This window comes from Heterodontus francisci, chromosome 34 (assembly GCF_036365525.1).
Source record: "Heterodontus francisci isolate sHetFra1 chromosome 34, sHetFra1.hap1, whole genome shotgun sequence".
In the NCBI taxonomy this organism is placed as follows: Eukaryota; Metazoa; Chordata; class Chondrichthyes; order Heterodontiformes; family Heterodontidae; genus Heterodontus; species Heterodontus francisci.
In genome coordinates, this window is record NC_090404.1 from 15,718,814 (window position 1) to 15,744,223 (window position 25,410).

Consider the following 25,410-nt stretch of genomic DNA (forward strand, 5'->3'; position numbering starts at 1 on the left):
GGGGCAGTGGTGCCATAAGAGGAGGGGTCGGGGCCCAGTTTGGGGGGGTGGGGAAGGCAAGAGGAGGAGACGGGGACGGGGCGGCAGATGGTTCGGGAGGGCTTATGGCAGAGGGGTCGGACGGACAGAGATTGCTGCACAGATGGACAGTAACCCCACATTGGCTCCTCACTCCCACCCAGCATTGACAGACCCTCTCCTAGGAACAATCAGACGACAATTGCACTTTCTCCAAAAGGTTTAATATAAATTATATCATTTTAAAAAAAAACCTCGCTGTGGAAGACGACTCCCCACACTTGGGTTCGGGTTCCACAGACTTTGGGCGCCCTCCAGTGCCTCCTCCAAGTGGCCCGTTCCAACCACCAGGCCAGGCGATGTCTGCAGACCAGCTGTTCAACCGGGGAATGCACCACCATCACAGCCTAACTTCGACCTGCCTCCTCCAGCGATATCCACCATGCAGCACTTTCCCAAAGTATGCACTGAGGAACGTTCTCCCACTTCTATTTGGCCCTATTCACACTCGGCAGGCAATGGGGTGGGGGAGGGGGGGGCAGGTTGGCAAGAGGATGTCGGGAGGGGGGCAAAGATAGGAGTCAGAGAACTCCAACTTGGCAGGGGGGAGAGGAAGGGGTTAAAAAAACACCAGAATAGCAACACAAGTTTCTGATGTCTGTTTGTCCTGTCCATCCAGTTGGTGGCCATTTTGTGACCTCCCCCTCCTTAGCAGAGTTCAAAGGTCACGTGCCCCTCCCCACAACGCCTCAGGCCTCCTTCCGTTGCAACAGGCACATGAGCAGAAGCAGCCCGAGGGGGATGAAACAGATGGAGGTCACGAAGAGTCGCGTGACACCGTGCTGGCGATAGGCTGACAAAGCCAGGGTCCGCGTCTGCTGCACCAGCCCGGGGCAGGCCCGCTCTTCGCTCAGTGAGCCCTTGAGTCTCATGCCCACTCTGCCCAGCAACAAGGGCCGGATCTGAGACACGCTTTCCTGGCGAGAGGCGAGAGACAGAGAGGCATCAGTAAAAAGATCATCGGTTCCATGCACTACCCAGCATCACACTCACCCACACTTTAGACCTAAGCACATAAGGAAATGGAGCTGCAGGAGTCCATTTGTTTCCGCGCCCCCCCGAGCCTGCTCTACCATTAAGATCATGGCTGATCTATCTCAACTCAACCTTCCTGCACTATCGCCATGTCCCTTAATTCCCTCAGTGCCAAAAACAAAATCTTATCGACACCCCCCCCCCCCCACCCCCGCCTCGACTTTAAACATATTCAACAACTGAGCACCCAGGAGATTCACCGTGACCCTGCGTCTAGACTCTCCAGTCAGGGGAAACATTCTCCCAGCAGATACCCGTTAGGCCCGCATAAGCATTTCCTACATTTCAATTAGATCGGCTCTCGTTCTTCTAAACTCCAGGGGATAGAGTCCGAATCTGCTCCATTGCTCCTCACAGGTCAAACCCCTCATCCCAGGAATCAGTCGAGTGAACCTTCATTGCAATCCCTCTAAAACAACTAGCTCCTTCCTGAGGTAAGGAGATCAAAAGTGCACACGGTGCTCCAGGGGCGTCCTCACCAATGCCCTATAAGACTTTCTTTTACTCTTTACTCCAATCCCTGTGCAACAAAAGCGAGCAAAGGCAGTCATTTGCAACATACAGGAATTGGCAGGATCAGAAAATACCGGTGCCACAATTTCTGCAGCCTCCTCACTGTCCTGTGTCAACGCCCAATTTATGATCATTGCCGAGAACCTTCATTCCTCACCCCCCACCCTCCAATTAAACCTGCAGATCCCAGAGGTGAAGGTTAGTAATCTGACCGAATTGCCCCTTAGAAAGGAGACCATCAACCCTTCTGCTGAGACCTTCAGCAGACGCAAGATCCCAAAGGTGAAAGGTTAATTGTCTGACAGGAGTCCAGCACAGTTTGCTCATCAAGCTGTCCATCTGCGGCTGAAGCAGTAATGTGACAATGAGGTCCGATAAGTTCTCTCTAATAGAATGGTACAGTGAAAGCGGCACCCGCCCCAACCATTACAACTCAGCCAACAGATCTCCCCCTCACCCCCCACCCGCCCGCAATAACGCGTGGTGGCAAGGACGCGAAGATACCTCGGCGATGGATCTGGTCTCTCTCTGCGGGCTGAGGCGAAGGCTCCAACGATGAGGTCGTTCCCGGTGTCGGGAGCAGTCATCCTCACTCTCCGTCGTGTCCTGCTTCACGATCTTGGGGCGCCGTCTCCTCTTGGAACTGGTACGATGCAGGATCTCAGTATCTCTCAACCTGGCGGCAGCGAGGTGGGCAGGATGAAGAAGTGGAAATCAGTCTCTCCCGATCACAATTACAGAAAGTGGAGATGGGTCCCTCCCGGTGAGGATTATTACAGAAGGTGGTGATGGGTCTCTCCCGGTGAGGATTATTACAAAGGTGGAGATAGCACTCTCCTGGTGAGGATTATTACAGAATGTCGGGATGGGTCTCTGCCGGTGAGGATTATTACAGGTGGAGATGGGTCCCTCCCGGTGAGGATTATTACAGAAGGTGGGGATGGGTCCCTCCAGGTGAGGATTATTACAGAACGTGGGGATGGGTCTCCCCCGGTGAGGAATATTACAGAACGTGGGGATGGGTCTCTACTGGTGAGGATTATTCGAGAAGGTGGGGATGGGTCTCTCCCGGTGAGGATTATTCGAGAAGGTGGGGATGGGTCTCTCCCGGTGAGGATTATTACAGAACGTGGGGATGGGGCTCTCCCGGTGTGGAGTATTACAGAAGGTGGAGATGAGTCTCTCCCAGTAAGGATTATTACAGAAGGTGGGGATGGGTCTCTACTGGTGAGGATTATTCGAGAAGGTGGGGATGGGTCTCTCCCGGTGAGGATTATTACAGAAGGTGGAGATGGGTCCCTCCCGGTGAGGATTATTACAGAAGGTGGGGATGGGTCCCTCCCAGTGAGGATTATTACAAAGGTGGAGATAGCACTCTCCTGGTGAGGATTATTACAGAATGTCGGGATGGGTCTCTGCCGGTGAGGATTATTACAGGTGGAGATGGGTCTCTCCCGGTGAGGATTATTACAGAAGGTGGGGATGGGTCTCTCCCAGTAAGGATTATTACAGAAGGTGGAGATGGGTCTCTCCCAGTGAGGATTATTACAGAACGTGGGGATGGGGCTCTCCCGGTGTGGAGTATTACAGAAGGTGGAGATGAGTCTCTCCCAGTAAGGATTATTACAGAAGGTGGAGATGGGTCTCTCCCAGTAAGGATTATTACAGAAGGTGGGGATGGGTCTCTCCCGGTGAGGATTATAAGGTGAGGATGGGTCCCTCCCGGTGATGATTATCACAGAAGGTGGGGATGCGTCCCTCCTGGTGAAGATTATTACAGAAGGTGGGGATGGGTCCCTCCCGGTGATGATTATTACAGAAGGTTGGGATGGGTCCCTCCCGGTGAGGATTATTACAGAAGGTGGGGATGGGTCCCTCCCGGTGAGGATTATTACAGAAGGTGGGGATGGGTCCCTCCCGGTGAGGATTATTACAGAAGGTGGGGATAGCACTCTCCTGGTGAGGATTATTACAGGTGGAGATGGGTCTCTCCCGGTAAGGATTATTACAGAACATGGGGATGGGGCTCCCCCGGTGTGGAGTATTACAGAAGGTGGAGATGAGTCTCTCCCAGTAAGGATTATTACAGAAACTGGAGATGGGTCTCTCCCAGTAAGGATTATTACAGAAACTGGAGATGAGTCTCTCCCAGTAAGGATTATTACAGAAGGTGGGGATGGGTCTCTCCCAGTAAGGATTATTACAGAAACTGGAGATGAGTCTCTCCCAGTAAGGATTATTACAGAAACTGGAGATGGGTCCCTCCCGGTGAGGATTATTACAGAAGGTGGGGATGGGGCTCTCCCAGTGAGGATTATTACAGAAGGTGGGGATGGGTCCCTCCTGGTGAGGATTATTACAGAAGGTGGGGATGGGGCTCTCCCAGTGAGGATTATTACAGAAGGTGGGGATGGGTCTCTCCCGGTAAGGATTATAAGAAGGTGGGGATGGGTCCCTCCTGGTGAGGATTATTACAGAAGGTGGGAATGGGGCTCTCCCAGTAAGGATTATTACAGAAGGTGGGGATGAGTCTCTCCCAGTGAGGATTATTACAGAAGGTGGGGATGGGGCTCTCCCGGTGTGGATTATTACAGAAGGTGGAGATGAGTCTCTCCCAGTGAGGATTATTACAGAAGGTGGGGATGGGTCCGTTCCAGTGAAGATTATTACAGAAGGTGGGGATGGGTCCCTCCCGGTGAGGATTATTCCAGAAGGTGGGGATGGGTCTCTCCCGGTGAGGATTATTCCAGAAGGTGGGGATGGGTCCCTCCCGGTGAGGATTATTCCAGAAGGTGGGGATAGCACTCTCCCGGTGAGGATTATTACAGAAGGTGGGGATGGGTCTCTCCCAGTGAGGATTATTACAGAAGGTGGGGATGGGTCCGTTCCAGTGAAGATTATTACAGAAGGTGGGGATGGGTCCCTCCCGGTGAGGATTATTACAGAAGGTGGAGATGAGTCTCTCCCAGTGAGGATTATTACAGAAGGTGGGGATGGGTCTCTCCCGGTGAGGATTATTACAGAAGGTGGGGATGGGTCCCTCCCGGTGAGGATTATTCCAGAAGGTGGGGATGGGTCTCTCCCGGTGAGGATTATTCCAGAAGGTGGGGATGGGTCCCTCCCGGTGAGGATTATTCCAGAAGGTGGGGATGGGTCTCTCCCGGTGAGGATTATTCCAGAAGGTGGGGATGGGTCTCTCCCGGTGAGGATTATAAGGTGAGGATGGGTCCCTCCCGGTGATGATTATTACAGAAGGTGGGGATGCGTCCCTCCTGGTGAAGATTATTACAGAAGGTGGGGATGGGTCCCTCCCGGTGATGATTATTACAGAAGGTTGGGATGGGTCCCTCCCGGTGAGGATTATTACAGAAGGTGGGGATGGGTCCCTCCCGGTGAGGATTATTACAGAAGGTGGGGATGGGTCCCTCCCGGTGAGGATTATTACAGAAGGTGGGGATAGCACTCTCCTGGTGAGGATTATTACAGAAGGTCGGGATGGGTCTCTGCCGGTGAGGATTATTACAGGTGGAGATGGGTCTCTCCCGGTAAGGATTATTACAGAACATGGGGATGGGGCTCCCCCGGTGTGGAGTATTACAGAAGGTGGAGATGAGTCTCTCCCAGTAAGGATTATTACAGAAACTGGAGATGGGTCTCTCCCAGTAAGGATTATTACAGAAACTGGAGATGAGTCTCTCCCAGTAAGGATTATTACAGAAGGTGGGGATGGGTCTCTCCCAGTAAGGATTATTACAGAAACTGGAGATGAGTCTCTCCCAGTAAGGATTATTACAGAAACTGGAGATGGGTCCCTCCCGGTGAGGATTATTACAGAAGGTGGGGATGGGGCTCTCCCAGTGAGGATTATTACAGAAGGTGGGGATGGGTCCCTCCTGGTGAGGATTATTACAGAAGGTGGGGATGGGGCTCTCCCAGTGAGGATTATTACAGAAGGTGGGGATGGGTCTCTCCCGGTAAGGATTATAAGAAGGTGGGGATGGGTCCCTCCTGGTGAGGATTATTACAGAAGGTGGGAATGGGGCTCTCCCAGTAAGGATTATTACAGAAGGTGGGGATGAGTCTCTCCCAGTGAGGATTATTACAGAAGGTGGGGATGGGGCTCTCCCGGTGTGGATTATTACAGAAGGTGGAGATGAGTCTCTCCCAGTGAGGATTATTACAGAAGGTGGGGATGGGTCCGTTCCAGTGAAGATTATTACAGAAGGTGGGGATGGGTCCCTCCCGGTGAGGATTATTCCAGAAGGTGGGGATGGGTCTCTCCCGGTGAGGATTATTCCAGAAGGTGGGGATGGGTCCCTCCCGGTGAGGATTATTCCAGAAGGTGGAGATAGCACTCTCCCGGTGAGGATTATTACAGAAGGTGGGGATGGGTCTCTCCCAGTGAGGATTATTACAGAAGGTGGGGATGGGTCCGTTCCAGTGAAGATTATTACAGAAGGTGGGGATGGGTCCCTCCCGGTGAGGATTATTACAGAAGGTGGAGATGAGTCTCTCCCAGTGAGGATTATTACAGAAGGTGGGGATGGGTCCCTCCCGGTGAGGATTATTCCAGAAGGTGGGGATGGGTCCCTCCCGGTGAGGATTATTCCAGAAGGTGGGGATGGGTCCCTCCCGGTGAGGATTATTACAGAAGGTGGAGATAGCACTCTCCTGGTGAGGATTATTACAGAAGGTGGGGATGGGGCTCTCCCGGTGAGGATTATTACAGAAGGTGGGGATGGGTCTCTCCCAGTAAGGATTATTCCAGAAGGTGGGGATGGGTCTCTCCCAGTAAGGATTATTCCAGAAGGTGGGGATGGGTCCCTCCCGGTGAGGATTATTACAGAAGGTGGGGATGGGTCCCTCCCGGTGAGGATTATTACAGAAGGTGGGGATGGGTCCCTCCCGGTGAGGATTATTACAGAAGGTGGGGATGGGTCTCTCCCGGTGAGGATTATTCCAGAAGGTGGGGATGGGTCCCTCCCGGTGATGATTATTACAGAAGGTGGGGATGGGTCCCTCCCGGTGATGATTATTACAGAAGGTGGGGATGGGTCCCTCCCGGTGAGGATTATTACAGAAGGTGGGGATGGGTCTCTCCCAGTAAGGATTATTCCAGAAGGTGGAGATAGCACTCTCCTGATGAGGATTATTACAGAAGGTGGGGATGGGTCCCTCCCGGTGAGCATTATTACAGAATGTGGCGATGGGGCTCTCCCGGTGAGCATTATTACACAATGTGGCGATGGGGCTCTCCCGGTGAGCATTATTACACAATGTGGCGATGGGGCTCTCCCGGTGAGCATTGTTACAGAAGGTGGGGATGGGTCCCTCCCGGTGAGGATTATTACAGAAGGTGGGGACGGGTCTCTCCCGGTGAGGATTATTACAGAAGGTGGGGACGGGTCTCTCCCGGTGAGGATTATTACAGAAGGTGGGGACGGGTCTCTCCCGGTGAGGATTATTACAGAAGGTGGGGATGGGTCTCTCCCGGTGAGCATTATTACAGAAGGTGGCGATGGGGCTCTCCCGGTGAGCATTATTACAGACGGTGGGGAAGGGTCCCTCCCGGTGAGCATTATTACAGACGGTGGGGATGGGTCCCTCCCGGTGAGGATTATTACAGAAGGTGGGGACGGGTCTCTCCCGGTGAGGATTATTACAGAAGGTGGGGACGGGTCTCTCCCGGTGAGGATTATTACAGAAGGTGGGGATGGGTCTCTCCCGGTGAGCATTATTACAGAAGGTGGCGATGGGGCTCTCCCGGTGAGCATTATTACAGAAGGTGGCGATGGGGCTCTCCCGGTGAGGATTATTACAGAAGGTGGGGATGGGTCTCTCCCGGTGAGCATTATTACAGAAGGTGGCGATGGGGCTCTCCCGGTGAGCATTATTACAGAAGGTGGCGATGGGGCTCTCCCGGTGAGCATTATTACAGACGGTGGGGAAGGGTCCCTCCCGGTGAGCATTATTACAGACGGTGGGGATGGGTCCCTCCCGGTGAGGATTATTACAGAAGGTGGGGATTGGTCCTTCCCGGTGAGGATTATTACAGAAGGTGGGGATGGGTCTATTCCGGTGAGGATTACTACGGAAGGTGGGGATGGGTCCCTCCCGGTGAGGATTATTACGGAAGGTGGGGACGGGTCTCTCCCGGTGAGGATTATTACAGAAGGTGGGGACGGGTCTCTCCCGGTGAGGATTATTGCAGAAGGTGGGGACGGGTCTCTCCCGGTGAGGATTATTGCAGAAGGTGGGGACGGGTCTCTCCCGGTGAGGATTATTGCAGAAGGTGGGGACGGGTCTCTCCCGGTGAGCATTATTACAGAAGGTGGCGATGGGGCTCTCCCGGTGAGCATTATTACAGAAGGTGGCGATGGGGCTCTCCCGGTGAGCATTATTACAGAAGGTGGCGATGGGGCTCTCCCGGTGAGCATTATTACAGAAGGTGGCGATGGGGCTCTCCCGGTGAGCATTATTACAGACGGTGGGGAAGGGTCCCTCCCGGTGAGCATTATTACAGACGGTGAGGATTATTACAGACGGTGGGGATTGGTCCTTCCCGGTGAGGATTATTACAGAAGGTGGGGATGGGTCTATTCCGGTGAGGATTACTACGGAAGGTGGGGATGGGTCTCTCCCGGTGAGGATTATTACAAAAGGTGGGGATGGGTCTCTCCCGGTGAGGACTATTACCGAAGGTGGGGACGTGTCCCTCCCGGTGAGGACTATTACCGAAGTTGGGGATGGGTCCCTCCCGGTGAGGACTATTACCGAAGTTGGGGATGGGTCCCTCCCAGTGAGGATTATTACAGAATTTGGGGATGAGTCTCTCCCGGTGAGGATGGGTCTTTCCCGGTGCGGATTATTACAGAAGGTGGGGATGGGTCTCTCCTGGTGACAATTATGGTCACTGGACTCGTAACCCAGAAACCCAGGGTATTGCTCTAGGGACATGGGTTCAAATCCCACCATGGGATCTGAATTCAATCAATACAAAATATGGAATTAGAGCTAGTCTAATGACCATGAGACCATTGTCGATTGTTGTTAAAAACCCATCTGGTTCACTAATGTCCTTTTGGGAAGGAAATCTGCCGTCCTCACCTGGTCTGGCCTATGTGACTCCAGACCCACAGCAATGTGGTTGACTCTTAATTGCCCTCTGAAATGGCCCAACAAGCCACTCAGTTGTATCAAATTGCTACAACGTCAAGAAAGAATGAAAGCAGACGGACTACCCGCCATCAACCTAGACATTGGAAATCACAACGGCAAACCCAGCCCTCTCGACCCTGCAAAGTCCTCTTACTAAGATCAGGGGGGGTTTGTGCCAAAGTTGGGAGAGCTGTCCCACAGACTAGTCAAGCAACAGCCTGACAGTCATACTCACCGAATCATACCTTACCGACAATGTCCCATATACCGCCATCACCACCCCCTGGTATGTCCTGTCCCACCAGCAGTACAAACTCAGCAGAGGTGGCGGGACAATGGTATACAGTTGGGAGGGAGTTGCAATGGGAGTCCTCAACATTGACTCCGGACCCCATGAAGTCTCATGGCATCAGGTCAAACATGGGCAAGGAAACCTCTTGATTACCACCTATCACCCTCCCTCAGCTGTTGATCAGCAATTGGAGGAAACACTGAGGGTGGCAAGGGCGCAGAATCTACTCTGGATGGGGGACTTCAATGTTCATCACCAAGAGTGGTTCGGTAGCACCACTACTGACCGAGCTGGCCAAGTCCTAAAGGAGATAGCTGCTCAACTGGGTCTGCTGTAGTTAGGGAACCAAGAGGGTAAAACATACTTGACCTTGTCCTCACCAATCTGTCTGCCACAGATACATCTGTCCATGACAGTATTGGTAGGAGTGCCCACTACACAGTTCTGCTGGAGACCAAGTCCCCTCTTCACACTGACGATATCCTCCATCGTGCTGTGTGGCACTACCACTGATAAATGGCATAGATTTCGAACAGATCTAGCAATGCAAAACTGGGCATCCATGAGGCGCTGTGGGCCATCAGCAGCAGAATTGCACTCAACCACAATCTGTAACCTCATGGCCCGGCATATCCCCCACTCTACCATTACCATCAAGTCAGGAAACCAACCCTGGTTCAATGAAGAGTGCAGGAGGGCATGCCAGGAGCAGCACCAGGCATACCTCAAAATGAGGTGTCAACCTGGTGAAGCTACAACACAGGACTACTTGCATGCCAAACAGCGTAAGCAGCAGGTGATAGAGCTAAGCGATTCCACAACCAACGGATCAGATCTAAGTTCTGCAGTTCTGCCACATCCAGTGATGAATGGGGGTGGACAATTAAACAACAGGAGGAGGTGGCTCCACAAATATCCCCATCCTCAATGATGGGGGAGCCCAGCACATCAGTGCAAAAGACAAGGCTGAAGCATTTGCAACAATCTTCAGCCAGAAGTGCCGAGCTGATGATCCATCTCAGCCTAACGTCCCCAGCATCACAGATGCCAGTCTTCAGCCAATCCGATTCACTCCACATATCAAGAAACAACTGAAGGCACTGGATACTGTAAAGGCTATGGGCCCTGACAACATTCTAGCAACAATACTGAAGACCTGTGCTCCAGAAGTTGCCACGTCCCTAGCCAAGCTGTTCCAGTACAGCTACGATACTGACATCTACCTGGCAATATGGAAAATAGCCCACAAAAAGCAGGACAGAACCGACATGGCCAATTACCGCTTCATCAGTCTACTCTCGATCAGTAAAGTGATAGAATGTGTCATTGAGCAATAACCTGCTCAGTGACACTCAGTTTGGATTCCACCAGGGCCACTCAGCTCCTGACCTCATTACAGCCTTAGTTCAAACAGGGACAAAAGAGCTGAATTCCAGAGGTGAGGTGAGTGTGACTGCCCTTGACATCAAAGCAGAATTTGACCGAGTATGGCATCAAGGAGCCCTGGAAAACTGGAATCAATGGGAATCAGGGGGAAAACACTCTGCTGGTTGGAGTCATACCTAGCGCAAAGGAAGATGACTGTGGTTGTTAGAGGTCAATCATCTCAGTTCCAGGACATCACTGCAGGAGTTCCTCAGGGTAGTGTCCTAGGCCCAACCATCTCCAGCTGCTTCATCAATGACCTTCCTTCAATCATAAGGTCAGAGTGGGGATGTTCGCTGATGATTGCACAATGTTCAGCACCATTTGCGACTCCTCAGAGACTGAAGCAGTCCATGTAGAGATGCAGCAAGACCTAGACAATATCCAGGCTTGGCTGGTAAGTGGCAAGTAACATTTGTGCCACACAAGTGCCAGGCAATGACTATCTCCAACAAGAGAGAATCTAACCATCTCCCCTTGACATTCAACAACATTACGATCACTGAATCCTCCACTATCAACATCCTGGGGGTTACCACTGACCAGAAACTGGAGGAGCCAAATACTGTGGCTACAACAGGTCAGAGGCTGGGAATTCTGCGGCAAGTAACTCACCTCCTGACTCCCCAAAGCTTGTCCACCATCTACAAGGCACAAGTCAGGAGAGTGATGGAATACTCTCCCCTTGCCTGGATGGGTACAGCTCCAACACTCAAAAGGCTCGACACCATCCAGGACAAAGCAGCCCGCTTGATATGGCACACCATCCACAAACATTCACTCCTTCCACCACCGATGCACAGTGACAGCAGTGTGTACCATCTACAAGATGCGCTGCAGCAACGTACCAAGGCTCCTTAGAAAGCACCTTACAAACCCATGACGTCGACCACCGAGAAGGCAAGGACAGCAGATGCATGGGAACACCACCACCTGCAAGTTCCCCTCCAAGCCACACATCATCCTGACTTGGAACTATATCGTTGTTCCTTTACTGTCACTGGGTCAAAATCCTGGAACTTCCTTCCTAACAGCACTGTGGGTGTACCTACCCCACATGAATTGCAGCGGTTCAAGGCGGCAGCTCACCACCACCTTCTCAAGGGCAATTAGGGATGGGCAATAAATGCTGGCCTGGCCAGCGACGCCCACATCCCATGAACAAATAAATAAAAATCAGTAAGTATTTCATACAAAGGTAGTGGAAATATGGAACTCTCAAGAAAGCTATTGATGCCCGGGGTCAATTGAGAATTTCAAAATCAAGATTGATCGATCTTTTTGTTAGGCAAGGACATGGAACCAAGACACTGACCATGATCTAATTGAATGTCGGAATGGACTGGAGGGGCTGAATGGCCTCCTCCTGGTCCCACGTATGTTTGTTCATAACTAGCCTGAAGCCTGCCCTCAGGGTTAGGGATGAAGCAGGAAAGAACAGCCAGGAGTTCTTGGTCTTGTTCACTTTCCAGTGACTTCTGCTAGGAGTGTCCTTATGGGGCTAGTGGAGGCATCAACATTGGGTGTTATCACTTCGCTCAAACCCCTCGTGGAGGGCGGGACACAGAGCAGCTGCTTGGGAGTAGGGTACAGAAGTGGCAGTCAGCACCAGGTTCTAACCCACTCCCCTCGGTGGGAGGCAGGGCCTGCACGCTACCCATAAGGGTAATCTCATTGGCTGTAAAGCACTCCTTTATGTCCTGAGATTATGCAAGGTGCTATATAAACCCAAGTTCATTCTTAACTTTCACTGTTGAGGGGGGCTGCCGCAGTCCGGTAAACCGAGGCCCTCTCTACCCCTTCAGAGATTCAACCAATCGCAGGCCCCTGATCAGCTCACCTCATCACAGACTGGGCATGCACGAGACCCAGAGAGCCCTCCCTTGCAAATATCAGTCCATTAATTTTACCCACTGGTCTCTTACCACGAACCGTGCCTGCGGTTCCTTTGGAACCTCTCTGTGGACGGGCTGCCCCTCTCTACACCCGCATCCCTCCACATCTGAATCAGGCCTTCGACCTTCTCAGGATGTAGGCCTCACTGCCAAGGTCATGAGTTATCACCCATCCCCAGTTGTTGAGTAGCTGGTGAGCCATCTTCCTGAAACGGTTTGATTCAACTCGAGTGGCTTGCTTGGCCACTTCAGAAGGGAGTTAAGAGTCACTCGTGGTGTGGGAATGGAGTCACAAATAGGCCCAAACCGGGCAAGCCTTCCTTCTTTCTTTCCCCCCCCCCCCCCCCAACAATCCCCCCTCAGAATTTTCCCACCAAATTCCAGTACCAAACCCCAGCAGAATTGCCAGTTCCAACTATTCCAGCACACTTCTGGCTGGCTTCCTACCTCCCATCCTCCGTAAACCTGAGCTCATTCAAAACTGGATTGTAACTCACGCCAAGTCCCATTCACCCACCCCCTGACCGCCCCCCCGCCCCCCCACCCCCCATGCTCACTGACCTACAAATGCTGCAGATGTCCCACAACACAAAAAAGTTCAAATTCTTGTTTACAAATCATTCCATGGCCTCGCACGCCCACCCCCTCTCTCTAACCTCCTCCAGCCCCACAAACCTCTGAGATCTCTGTTCTCATCCAATTCCAGCCACTTGAACATTGCGATTTTAACCGCTCCACCATTGGTGGCCGTCCCTTCAGCTGCTGAGGCCTCAGGCTCTAGAATTCCCTCCCTAAACCTCGCCGTCTGTAAGATGCTCTTTAAAACCTACCTCTTTGACCAAACTTCTTGTCACCCCATCCTGATATCTACTTAAGTGGCTTGCTGACAAATGTTGTCGGGTAAGGCTCCAATGAAGCACCTTGAGACTGAGTGGGTAAAGCTGCTCTCTAAATGCAGGTTACTGTGCAACTGGTGAGTAACCTTTCTCTTCGGTCAGTCCGACTGGATGCCACCTCTCGTCGTACCCGCGTCCAGTGACAAACTGGTGTTCTTGGAGAACGTCCAGAGGGTTTGAAGGACGGGGGTGTGCATATGGCTCCGAACACAATAGTAGGGATTTCCCTTTAATCCATCCCCTCTCTCCCAAGGACTGAGGTGGGGGGAGGGGTGCAACCATACTGGCCTGCCACTTCACCGATTAGTCAGGGATTCATACGGGTTACGGGGAGAGAGCTGGGCAGTGGGGTTAGTTTGGGATCGATTCAGGGCTATGGGAAGAGAGTGGGGCAGTGGGATTAGTTTGGGATCGATTCAGAGCTATGGGAAGAGAGTGGGGCAGTGGGATTAGTTTGGGATTGATTCAGGGCTACGGGAAGAGAGTGGGGCAGTGGGATTAGTTTGGGATTGATTCAGGGCTACGGGAAGAGAGTGGGGCAGTGGGATTAGTTTGGGATTGATTCAGGGCTATGGGAAGAGAGTGGGGCAGTGGGATTAGTTTGGGATTGATTCAGGGCTATGGGAAGAGAGTGGGGCAGTGGGATTAGTTTGGGATTGATTCAGGGCTTTGGGGAGTGGAGGGCAGAGAGATTAGTTTGGGATGAATACAGGGTGACAGGGAGAGAGTGGAGCAATGGGATTAGTTTGGGATTGATACTGGACAAATCAGATTGGCAGAAGCAACATGGAAGACAAATTTGTACAGTGCATCAGGGATTGTTACTGAGAGCAATACGTTGCACAACCTACCAGGGAACAGGCTATTTTAGCTCTAGTAAGGTGTAATGAGGTAAGATTAATAAGAGGAATCGTAGTTAAGGATCTTCTGGGGGCAGCGATCACAACATGGTAGAATTTCAAATTCAGTTTGAGGGCGAGCAACTCGGGTCTCAAACCAGTGTCTTCAACTTAAAACAAGAGCAATTACAGAAGTATGAAGAGAGCTGTCTAAAGCGGGCTGGGAAAATCGACTGAGGGGGAAGGTCCGGGAGGGCCCCAGCGGATTGGAAACCCGCTAATGCGATGTCCCTGTTCAAGAAAGGAGGGAGACATAAAACAGGAAACTATAGGCCAGTCAGCCTAACATTGGTCGTTGGGAAAATGCTGGAGTCCATTATTAAGGAAGAAACAGCAGGACATTTAGAAAAGCTTAACGCAATCAAACAGAATCAACATGGTTTTGTGAAAGGGAAATTACGTTTTACAGATTTGTTTGAGTTCTTTATGATACAACAAGCAGAGTTGATAAAGGGGAATCGGTAGATGTAGTGTATTTAGATTTCCAGAAGGCATTCGATAAGGTGCTTATGGTATTGGGGGTAACGTATTAGCATGGATTGAGGATTGGTTAATTCTCAGAAGACAGAGTCGGGATTAATGGGTCTTTTTCAGGTTGGAAAGATGGAACTAGTGGAGTGCCACAAGGATTATTCCTAGGGCCTCAATTATTTACTATCTATATTAATGACTTGGAGGAGGGGGCAGAGTGTAATATATCCAAATTTGCTAATGATACAAAAATAGGTGGGAGAGCATGTTGTGATGAGGACATAAGGAGATAGGTTGAGTGAGTGGGCAAAAACTTGGCCGACGGAGTTTAATGTCGGAAAGTGTGAGGTCATGCACTTTGGTAGGAAGAATCAAAAGACAGATTATTTAAATGGAGAGAAACCAGAGGGCTCTGGGTGTTCTTGTGCATGAAACACAAAAAGTTAGCATGCAGGTGCAGCAAGTAATTAAGACGACAAATGGAGTTTTGGCCTTTATTGCTAGGGGGTTGGAGTTTAAAAATAGGGAAGTCTTGGTACAACTGTACAGGGTGTTGGTGAGGCTGCACCTGGAGTACTGTGTACACTTTTGGCCCTCATATTTAAGAAAGGATATACTGGCATTGGAGACAGTTCAAAAGAAATTCACTAGGCTGATTCCTGGGATGAAGGGGTTGACTTATCAAGAATGGCTAAACAGGTTAGGCCTTTATTCATTAGAGTTTAGAAGAATGAGGGGTGATCTTATTGAAACGTACAAGATTCTGATGGGGGCTTGACAGGGGAGATTGTTGAGATGTTTCCACTAGTGGGGGAATCTCGAACGAGGGGACAGTTATAGAATAAGGGGACACTCATTTAAAACTGAGATGCAAAGGAATATCTTCTCTCAGAGGGAAGTGAAAGTCTGGAATTCTGGAACACCTGAGAGTGTTGTGGAAGCTCGATCACTGAAAGTATTTAAAGAGGAGGTATTTAAAGATAGATTTTTGAAATCTCAGGGAGTTGAGGACAATGAGGAGCTGGCACGAAAGAGGAGTTGAGGTCTGGGGCAGAGCAGCCATGATCTTATTGAAGGGCGGGGCAGACCTGAGGGGCCGAATGGCCTACTCCTGCTCCTATTTCTTATGTTCTTACAGCACGATGGGGAGAAAGTGGGTTAATGGAATTAGTTTGGGATTGATACAGGGCTATGGGGAAAGAGTGGGGCAGTGCGATTAATTTGGGATTGATACAGGGCTATGGGGAGAGAATGGGGCAGTGGGATTAGTTTGGGATTGATACAGGGCTATGGAGAGATAGTGGGTTAATGGGATTAGTTTGGGATTGATACAGGGTTGTGGGGAGAGAGTGGGACAGTGGGATTGGTTTGGGATTATTAAAGGGCGATGGGGAGATAGTGGGGCAGTGGGATTAGTTTGGGATTGATGCAGTGTTATTGGGAGAAAGTACTGCAGTGGGATTAGTTTGGGTTTGGTACAGGGTTAGGGAGAGAGAGTGAGGCAATGGGATGAGTTTGGGATTGATGCAGAGCTAGAGGGAGAGTGTGGGGCAGTGGGATTAGTTTGGGATTGAAACAGGGCATGGAGAAAAAAATTTGCAAGGTAATTACAGAGAGGTGCAAAGATTATAGGGTAGTTTTAATGGGGGACTTTAATTATCCATGCATTGACTGGGATAATAGTGTGAGGGACAAGAGTTCCTGGAGTGTGTTCAGGAAAATTTTCTACAACAGTATGTTGCTCATCCAACAAGAAATGAGACACTGCTAGACCTGGTGCCTGGGAATGGGGTGGGCCAAGTGGATCAAGTATCAGTCAGAGAGCATTTAGGAGACAGTGATCATTGTGTCATAGGTTTAGGCTGACTATAGAAAAGGACGAGGAACAATCCAGGTTAAGAATAATTAACTGGGGGAAGGCCAACTTCAATGGGGTAAGAATGGAGCTGGGGTGAATAAATTGGAGTCAAAAGCTGGCAGGAAAACCGGTCGATGAAAAATGGGCTAGAGGCCTGCTACCCGACCCGAACCAGACGGGACCAGACAACATACGGCGGGTTGGGTCAGGCCCATCTTCAGGCTCCGGCTTTCGGGATCGGTTTGGGTCAGTGCTGTGCCGGTAAGTATTAAAAATAAAAAACTTACTTGAGCTGGGAGTCCGGGACGGAACTGAGTCTGCGCAGTGAGCGAGTGACATCACTATGATGTCATCACGCACGCACAGCGGCTTCGTGGAGGTTCCAAGTCAGGAGGTAAGCAAACGGATGGCCAGGTGGGGTCAAGTTGGGGCGGGTTCGGGCCCGGCTGGGCTTGGGGCAAAAGCGGAGGGACTCGGGCCGGGTCGGGCTCGGGTTCATTTTTCCAACCTAAAGGAGGCCTCTACAATGGACTACTTTCAAAGAGGAGATAGTTTGGTCACAGTCGAGGTATGTTCCCTCAAAGGGGAAAAGTACAGCAAACAAATCCAGAGCCCCCTGGATGACAAAAGAGGTAGAGATTAAGATAAAGAAGAAAAAGTGTTCTTATGACAGATGCCAGGTAGAAAATACCTTTGAGAACTAGGCTGAATATAGAAGGTCCAGAGGGGAAGTAAAAAAGCAAATAAGAAAAGCAGAGAGAGAGCATGAGAAGAGACTGGCAGCTAACATTAAAGGAAATCCCAAAGTTTTCTATACGCAATATAAATAGTAAAAGAGTGGTAAAAGGAGGAACGGGGCCAATTAGAGACCAGAAAGGGGATATACACATGGAGGCAGAGGGCATAGCTGAGGTATTAAATGAATACTTTGCATCTGTCTTTACCAAGGAAGAAGATGCAACCCAGGTAATGTTGAAACAGGAGTTAAGTCAGACTAGAGGAGTTTAAAATTGATAAAGAGGTTAGATAGGCTATCTGTCTAAAGCACCAGGGCCGGATGAGATGCATCCAAGGATACTGAGGGAAGTGAGGGTGGAAATCGCAGAGACACTGGCCATAATTTTTTTAGTCTCCCTTAGACTCAGGGGTGGAGGGAGCCAGAGGACTGGAGAATTGCAAACATTACACCCTTGTTCAAAAATGGGTGTAAAGACAAGCCCAGCAACTACAGGCAAATCAGTTTAACTTCATGGTGGGAAAACTTCTAGAAAAAAGAATTTGGGACAAAATCAATAGTCACATGGACAAATGTGGGTTAATTAAGGAAAGCCAGCATGGTTTTCTTATCGTGAAATCATGTTTGACTAACTGGCTGGAGTTTTTTTTGGGGAGGTAACAGAGGGTTGGTGAGGGCAATGCTGTTGATGTGGTGTACATGGACTTTCAAAAGGCATTTGATACAGTGCCACACGACAGACCTGTGAGCAAACTTGTAGCTCATGGAATAAAAGGAACAGTAGCAACATGGATACGAAAATGGCTGAGTGACAGGAAAAAAAGTAAGCGTTAATGGATGTTTTTCGGGCTGGAGGAAGGTTTGTAGTGGAGTTCCTCAGGGGTCAGTGTTGGGACCCTTGCTTTTCCTGATAATATATTAATGATCTAGACCTTAGCATACAAGGAACAATTTCAAAGTCTGCACACGATACGAAACTTGTAAGCATTGTGAACAGTGAGGAGGGTAGTGTAGAACTTCAAAGGACATAGAAAAGCTGGTGGAATGGGCAGACAGGTGGCAGATGAAGTTCAATGCAGAGAAATGTGAGGAGATTCATTTTGGTAGGAAGAACATGGAGACAATATAGAATAAAGGGTACAATTCTAAAGGGGGTACTGGAGCAGAGGGACCTAGGCTTATATGTGCACAAGTTATTAAAGGTGGCAGAACAAGGTTGAGAGAGCAGTTAATAAAGCACACAGTATCCTGAGCTTTATTAACAGAGGCATAGAGTACAAGAGCAAGGAAGTTATGTTGAACTTGTATAAGACACTAGTCCGGCCTCAGCTGGAGTATTGCATCCAATTCTGGGCACCGCACTTGAGGAAAGACCTGAGGGCAGTGGAGAGAGTACAGAAAAGATTCACGAGAATGGTTCCAGGGATGAGGAATTTCAGTGATGAAGATAGATTGGAGAAGTTAGGACTGTTTTCCTTGAAGAGAAGGCCGAGAGGTGATTTGGTCGAGGTATTCAAAATCATGAGGGGTCTGGACAGAGTAGATAGAGAGAAACTGTCCCCACTTGTGAAAGCATAGAGAACGAGAGGGCACAAATTTAAAGTATTTGGTAAGAGAAGCAAAAGTGACACGAGGAAAAACTTTTTCACCTAGTGAGTGGATTGTCTGAAATACGCTGCCCGAGAACGTGGTGGAGGCAGTTTCAATTGAAGCATTCAGAAGGGAATTAGACAGTTATATGAAAAGGAAAAATGTGCAGGGTTATGGGACTGAGGGAATTGCTCTTTCAGAGAGCCAGTGCAGATATGATGGGCTGAAGGCCTCCTTCTGCACTGTAACAATTCTGTGATCGAGGGCTTTGGGGGGAGAATGGGACAGTGGGAGTAGTTTGGGATTGATACAGGGCTATGGGGAGAGGGGGGGGGAAGTGGGATTAGGTTGGGATTGATACAGGGCTTTGGGGAGAGGGGACAGTGGGATTAGTTTGGGAATTGATACAGGGCTTTGGGGAGAGGGGACAGTGGGATTAGTTTGGGGATTGATACAGGGCTTTGGGGAGAGGGGACAGTGGGATTAGTTTGGGAATTGATACAGGGCTTTGGGGAGAGTGGGTCAGTGGGATTAGTTTTGGATTGATACAGGGCTTTGGGGAGAGTGGGTCAGTGGGATTAGTTTTGGATTGATACAGGGCTTTGGGGAGAGTGGGTCAGCGGGATTAGTTTGGGAATTGATACAGGGCTTTGGGGAGAGTGGGTCAGTGGGATTAGTTTGGGATTGATACAGGGCTTTGGGGAGAGTGGGTCAGTGGGATTAGTTTGGGATTGATACAGGGCTTTGGGGAGAGGGGACAGTGGGATTAGTTTGGGATTGATACAGGGCTTTGGGGAGAGGGGACAGTGGGATTAGTTTGGGATTGATACAGGGCTTTGGGGAGAGTGGGTCAGTGGGATTAGTTTTGGAATTGATACAGGGCTTTGGGGAGAGGGGACAGTGGGATTAGTTTGGGATTGATACAGGGCTTTGGGGAGAGGGGACAGTGGGATTAGTTTGGGATTGATACAGGGCTTTGGGGAGAGTGGGGCAGTGGGATTAGTTTGGGATTGATACAGGGCTTTGGGGAGAGTGGGTCAGTGGGATTAGTTTTGGAATTGATACAGGGCTTTGGGGAGAGGGGACAGTGGGATTAGTTTGGGATTGATACAGGGCTTTGGGGAGAGGGGACAGTGGGATTAGTTTGGGATTGATACAGGGCTTTGGGGAGAGTGGGTCAGTGGGATTAGTTTTGGAATTGATACAGGGCTTTGGGGAGAGGGGACAGTGGGATTAGTTTGGGATTGATACAGGGCTTTGGGGAGAGGGGACAGTGGGATTAGTTTGGGATTGATACAGGGCTTTGGGGAGAGTGGGGCAGTGGGATTAGTTTGGGATTGATACAGGGCTTTGGGGAGAGTGGGTCAGTGGGATTAGTTTTGGAATTGATACAGGGCTTTGGGGAGAGGGGACAGTGGGATTAGTTTGGGATTGATACAGGGCTTTGGGGAGAGTGGGGCAGTGGGATTAGTTTTGGATTGATACAGGGCTTTGGGGAGAGTGGGTCAGTGGGATTAGTTTTGGAATGATAGTGGTTTGGGGAGAAAGTGGGGCAGTGGGATTAGTTTTGGATTGATACAGGGCTTTGGGGAGAGTGGGTCAGTGGGATTAGTTTTGGAATGATAGTGGTTTGGGGAGAAAGTGGGGCAGTCTTGTATTGCTGCAGCAAATGGACATTACAGACTGGCCTCAGTCTGTACTCTAAACCTCTATGGTAAGGAATCCTACACAGGGAGCTTTACTCTGTATGCCGCAATACCACAGAGCAGTACAATGACATCAGGGAGAATTATTGAGTTTAATTTGATCTCACTATCAAGTGAACACCTGAAATAGGACATCCGATGCTGTATTCAAAACAGTCATGGCTCAGTTGGTCATCTCATCCTCGCCAGAGGACATTGTGGGATTGAGTCCCATTCCAGGAATCCGGCCCAATGCCCAGGCCAGCACTCCCGGCGCTAGTGCTGAAGGAGTGCCGCACAGTCGGAGGGGCCGTCTTTCAGATGCGGTATCTGCCCATTCAACGGACTTAATGATTCCAAAGGTCACTATCGGAAGTAGAGTTGGGGAGTTCTCCCCAGTGTCCTGGGCCAATATTTCCTCCTTCAGTGGGAGGGAGATGGAGCGGGAGTGTCGTCCCTGGATTATGGCGCTCAAGACCAACATTCCCTGAAAGCTGTGCGGCCTTACAGCAACCCTCATATGCAGCCCGCACACAAGTCAGCCCCTTGAAGTTACTGTACGTATCTGGCCGCACAAAAGGATTTCAAGGGCCTGGCACGTTTCATGGAGGGAAAATTGACGGCCATTTTCCAGCTCAGCGTGGACATCTAATTGGCTCGGCTGCTACTTTTGGTTGAGGGAGGAAATTTCGGCACCGGGACACTGGTGGCTGTGGGACCTTCCAACTCACCAGTAAATAAAACCAGCAGCTGGACAGACTGGTGCTTGTCCCAAACTTCAGCACTCCTTCGAACACCACCAACCCGCCTCCCCATGCCCTGACTCAGTTAACAGCAAGCTGACAGATGGAGCCTGCACTGCACTGTGTGAAAACTAATTTTATTGGACGTATAAAACTCCTCTCCTCTAGTACTCCATCTATACTCAACTCTCGGTCTTAAGTGTAGGCTGCTGTCCAATCTCAACCTGCTGAACTGAGATACCTGCGAGAGAGAGAAAGCAGCCTGTTAACGTGGATCAGAGGCTGGAGGCGCATCCCCCATCGCTCGATGTCGCACTTCAAAGACATGGCAAGTTGCGAGGGGGAGGAATGAAGAGCCTGTCAGATCAGGCGGAGGTGGAATACAGCTGAGATACTGATGGTGCAGGACCTTCAGGGAGCTGGTGACTGAAATCGGGTACGCTTTGCACAGTTGGGAACCATGATCAGCATTCCATGGGTCGAGAACTTCCACCTTGCGCATGTCTGCTCTCGACCCCCTTCACCCTCCTTCCCCCCCTCCCCCCCCCCCCAACAAATAGTACCTGAAGAGGGACTGGAAAGGGGACAGATTGGTTTACAAGTTTAATACTGGGAGAAAGGCCCCAGACAAACAGCAACTCGTGTAACAGGAAGTCAGCTAGTCAGTAACCTGATGAGCAGGCTGCAATTTGGGACACAGCGCAGAGGAATAGGACAGTCACGTACACAAACGCCATCCCAACTCCTGTCCTGCCGTTTGCCGCACATCCACAGCCTGTCCCACTTTCAGATACCAGCCCCTCCATCACTAACACACAGCCTGTCTCACTCTCAGATACCAGCTCCTCCATCACTGACACACAGCCTGTCCCACTCTCAGATACCAGCTCCTCCATCACTAACACACAGCCTGTCCCACTCTCAGATACCAGCTCCTCCATCACTAACACACAGCCTGTCTCACTCTCTGATACCAGCTCCTCCATCACTAACACACAGCCTGTCTCAGTCTCAGATACCAGCTCCTCCATCACTAACACACAGTCTGTCTCACTCTCAGATACCAGCTCCTTCATCACTAACACACAGCCTGTCCCACTTTGCGATACCAGCTCCTCCATCACTAACACAGCCTGTCCCACTCTCAGATACCAGCTCCTCCATCACTAACACACAGCCTGTCCCACTTTGCGATACCAGCTCCTCCATCACTAACACAGCCTGTCTCACTCTCAGATACCAGCTCCTCCATCACTAACACACAGCCTGTCCCACTCTCAGATACCAGCTCCTCCATCACTAACACACAGCCTGTCTCACTCTCAGATACCAGCCCCTCCATCACTAACACAGCCTGTCCCACTCTCAGATACCAGCTCCTCCATCACTAACACAGCTTGTCCCACTCTCAGATACCAGCCCCTCCATCACTAACACAGCCTGTCTCACTTTCAGATACCAGCTCCTCCATCACTAACACACAGCCTGTCCCACTCTCAGATACCAGCTCCTCCATCACTAACACACAGCCTGTCCCACTCTCAGATACCAGCTCCTCCATCACTAACACACAGCCTGTCTCACTCTCAGATACCAGCTCCTCCATCACTAACACACAGCCTGTCCCACTCTCAGATACCAGCTCCTCCATCACTAACACACAGCCTGTCTCACTCTCAGATACCAGCTCCTCCATCACTAACACACAGCCTGTCTCACTCTCAGATACCAGCTCCTCCATCACTAACACACAGCCTGTCCAAATCTCTCAAAGGTAAAAGGACTTTGCATTTTTACATCGTCTTGCACTACCTCAAATAGTCCAAAGTGCTATGAACCAGTGTCACTGCTGGTATGCAAGAAGCACAGCAGCCAATTTTCAGGCATCTGAATGGTGGCCATGCTATAATAAGCTCCAACACGAATGCTGGGCCTAGCTCCCTCTCACTCACGGCCTGAATGAGCAGCGGACAGATAAAGCGACGGACTCCTATCTGGGTGCGGGGCCGTGGCCGGCACCAGGTTAGAATTGATTGATAAGTGATGACTGTGCTTCAATGCACAATTGAACGGATTTGCCTTAATACCTGCCCTCAGCATCCTCGACATCAGCGTCTCCATCACTCCCACCTGGCAGGTCATCTGGCTCCACCTCGGGGTCTGTGTTTGGCTCCTGTCAACAAGTAGGGGGGGGGGGAAAAAAAACAAGGTCACACATGAAACAGATGGTGGTGGGAAAGGCGGGCTGTTGGGCGGGACGACAGGGCAGGGGACAAGTTGCCCGTAGAGCGGCTACCATTGGGTCTCTGGATGGTTTAGGCAGAAACACGGCTCAGGTTCCTGCTCCGAATCACTACCCTGTTACTCCTGCTGAGATCAGCAACTGGTGTCACTCCGGAAGCTGCCCCTCCGCCACCCTCTCGCCCCTTCCACCACACCAACCACTCCCAACGGCTGTCTCCCAATATCTGCCGACTGAGGGCAGGATCAAGGCCTGGCTGTCAAAGCAGTCAACACTGCTCGATACCTCACCCTGTGTGCTTGCTCCCCCCCGTGCAAACTAAAAGCTGGAATCAAGTCAATCACCTCCGTCCCGTAGCCCTCCGAGTGGCTTGTGCCAATCCCATTCGTCATTCCGCATGCCACTGGTTTGGGATCCTCCTCTGTTAATTCAACAAGCTCTTCTGGGGCCTGAGGAAGAACATGCAAACAGCCATCAGTACAAGATAGAAAGTTGGGGGGGAACCCACAGCTTGCCATGCAGCACATTATTAAGCTCGTGCAAGAGTACTGTACTCTTCCAAGCTGCGTGTGCCCGAGCTGGGATCACTTGATACTTGAGTCACACTGTTCTTTTCCAGAACACAGACAACCCTTACCTAGAACTCAAAAGATTAAGAGCAATAAAGTCTCGCAAACAGGTTGGATGGTACCAGACGGGAGCGAATCATCCCCTTTTATCCCCGCACCTCACCCACGTCTCTTGATTTCACATCCTTCCAAGGCCCTGCCCCCTCTCCCTATCTCTGTAATCCCCTTCAGACCCCACAACCCTCCGAGATCTCTGCGTTCCTCTAATTCCGGCCTCTTCAGCATCCCCCGATTTTAATCTCTCCACCAGTGGCGGAAGTGCCTTCAGCTGCCTGGGCCCCGAGCTCTGGAATTCCCTCCCTGAACCTCTCCGCCTCTCTCTCTCTCGCCTCCTTTAAGACGCTCCTTAAAACCGACCTCTTTGACCACGCTTTTGGCAGTCTGCCCTCATACCAGCTTATGTGGTTATGTGTCTTTTTGCTTTATAATGCTCCTGTGAAATGCTGTGGGATGTTTTATGTTAAAGGCAATATATAAATGCAAGTTGTTCTCATTATGGGCTGTACATGCACAGGAGCTGACAGACGTACATGAGCCGCAAGGCACCAGACGGGAGCAAACCATTCTCTTTTACAAGCTGTGAACTGCTCAGTTCTGGTGAGTCTGAGTCATTTATGTAACAGGGATTAAAGGTCACCCTCTCAGTAACAGGAGGCAGGGAGCTGACAGTGGGAAAACTCCTCCAGGACAGTGACTTGCAAAGTCACAGCCTGCAGCATGATGACCGGTGAGGAGGACTGACGTCACCCCACAGACACTGGCTCCACCGCCTCGAGGGAGTGACAGGCAGGGTATTAATAGAACACTGTGCATCACGAGAAGCCACCCAACTCTGCTGCAGAGGCAGTTCCACTGGTCGGGGAGTCAGTGACTGGAGTCCAATAATATATCACTCAAAGAATGAGGGGCTAGAAAGGTTAGAAGATTTTTTATTTTTAAGAGGAGGCAGATGATTGTTTAAATGTGTGGACTGCTGCATCAGGTGGAACAGAACCCACGAGAGCTTTGAAAAGATAAGGGGATAAATATATGAAAGGGTCTGGGGAAAAGAGTGGGAGAATTGGAAGGAGGGGGCAGCACTTTGAGATAGAGGACAAGCAGGTGGTAGGATGACTGGGGAAAGGTGCTGACTGCAGAGCTCTGAGAGCTAGCATGGGGTGGGGTGGGGACAACAGGTCTAAAGGGAGCAGGGGACAGGGAATAGGAGGCAGCAGATGGCTGCTGCAAAGAGGGCAAGAACAGCCACGATGGGCCCAATGGTCTCC

General features: G+C 50.6%; 1 protein-coding gene across 1 annotated transcript in view; it reads right to left on the bottom strand.

The window, feature by feature from the left end:
* Nucleotides 1–220: 220 nt before the first annotated feature.
* Nucleotides 221–25,410, bottom strand: part of si:ch211-63p21.1 (polycomb group protein Pc) — a 36,665-nt gene continuing 11,475 nt past the window's right edge. Inside the window, exons 3-6 of the mRNA XM_068014462.1 lie at nt 23,861–23,965; nt 23,362–23,447; nt 2,131–2,302; nt 221–995 (exon numbers count right to left, since the gene is read on the bottom strand). Of these exons, the coding sequence (XP_067870563.1) occupies nt 768–995; nt 2,131–2,302; nt 23,362–23,447; nt 23,861–23,965 (591 nt within the window). The 3' untranslated portion in view covers nt 221–767. The remainder of the gene's footprint in view (nt 996–2,130; nt 2,303–23,361; nt 23,448–23,860; nt 23,966–25,410) is intronic.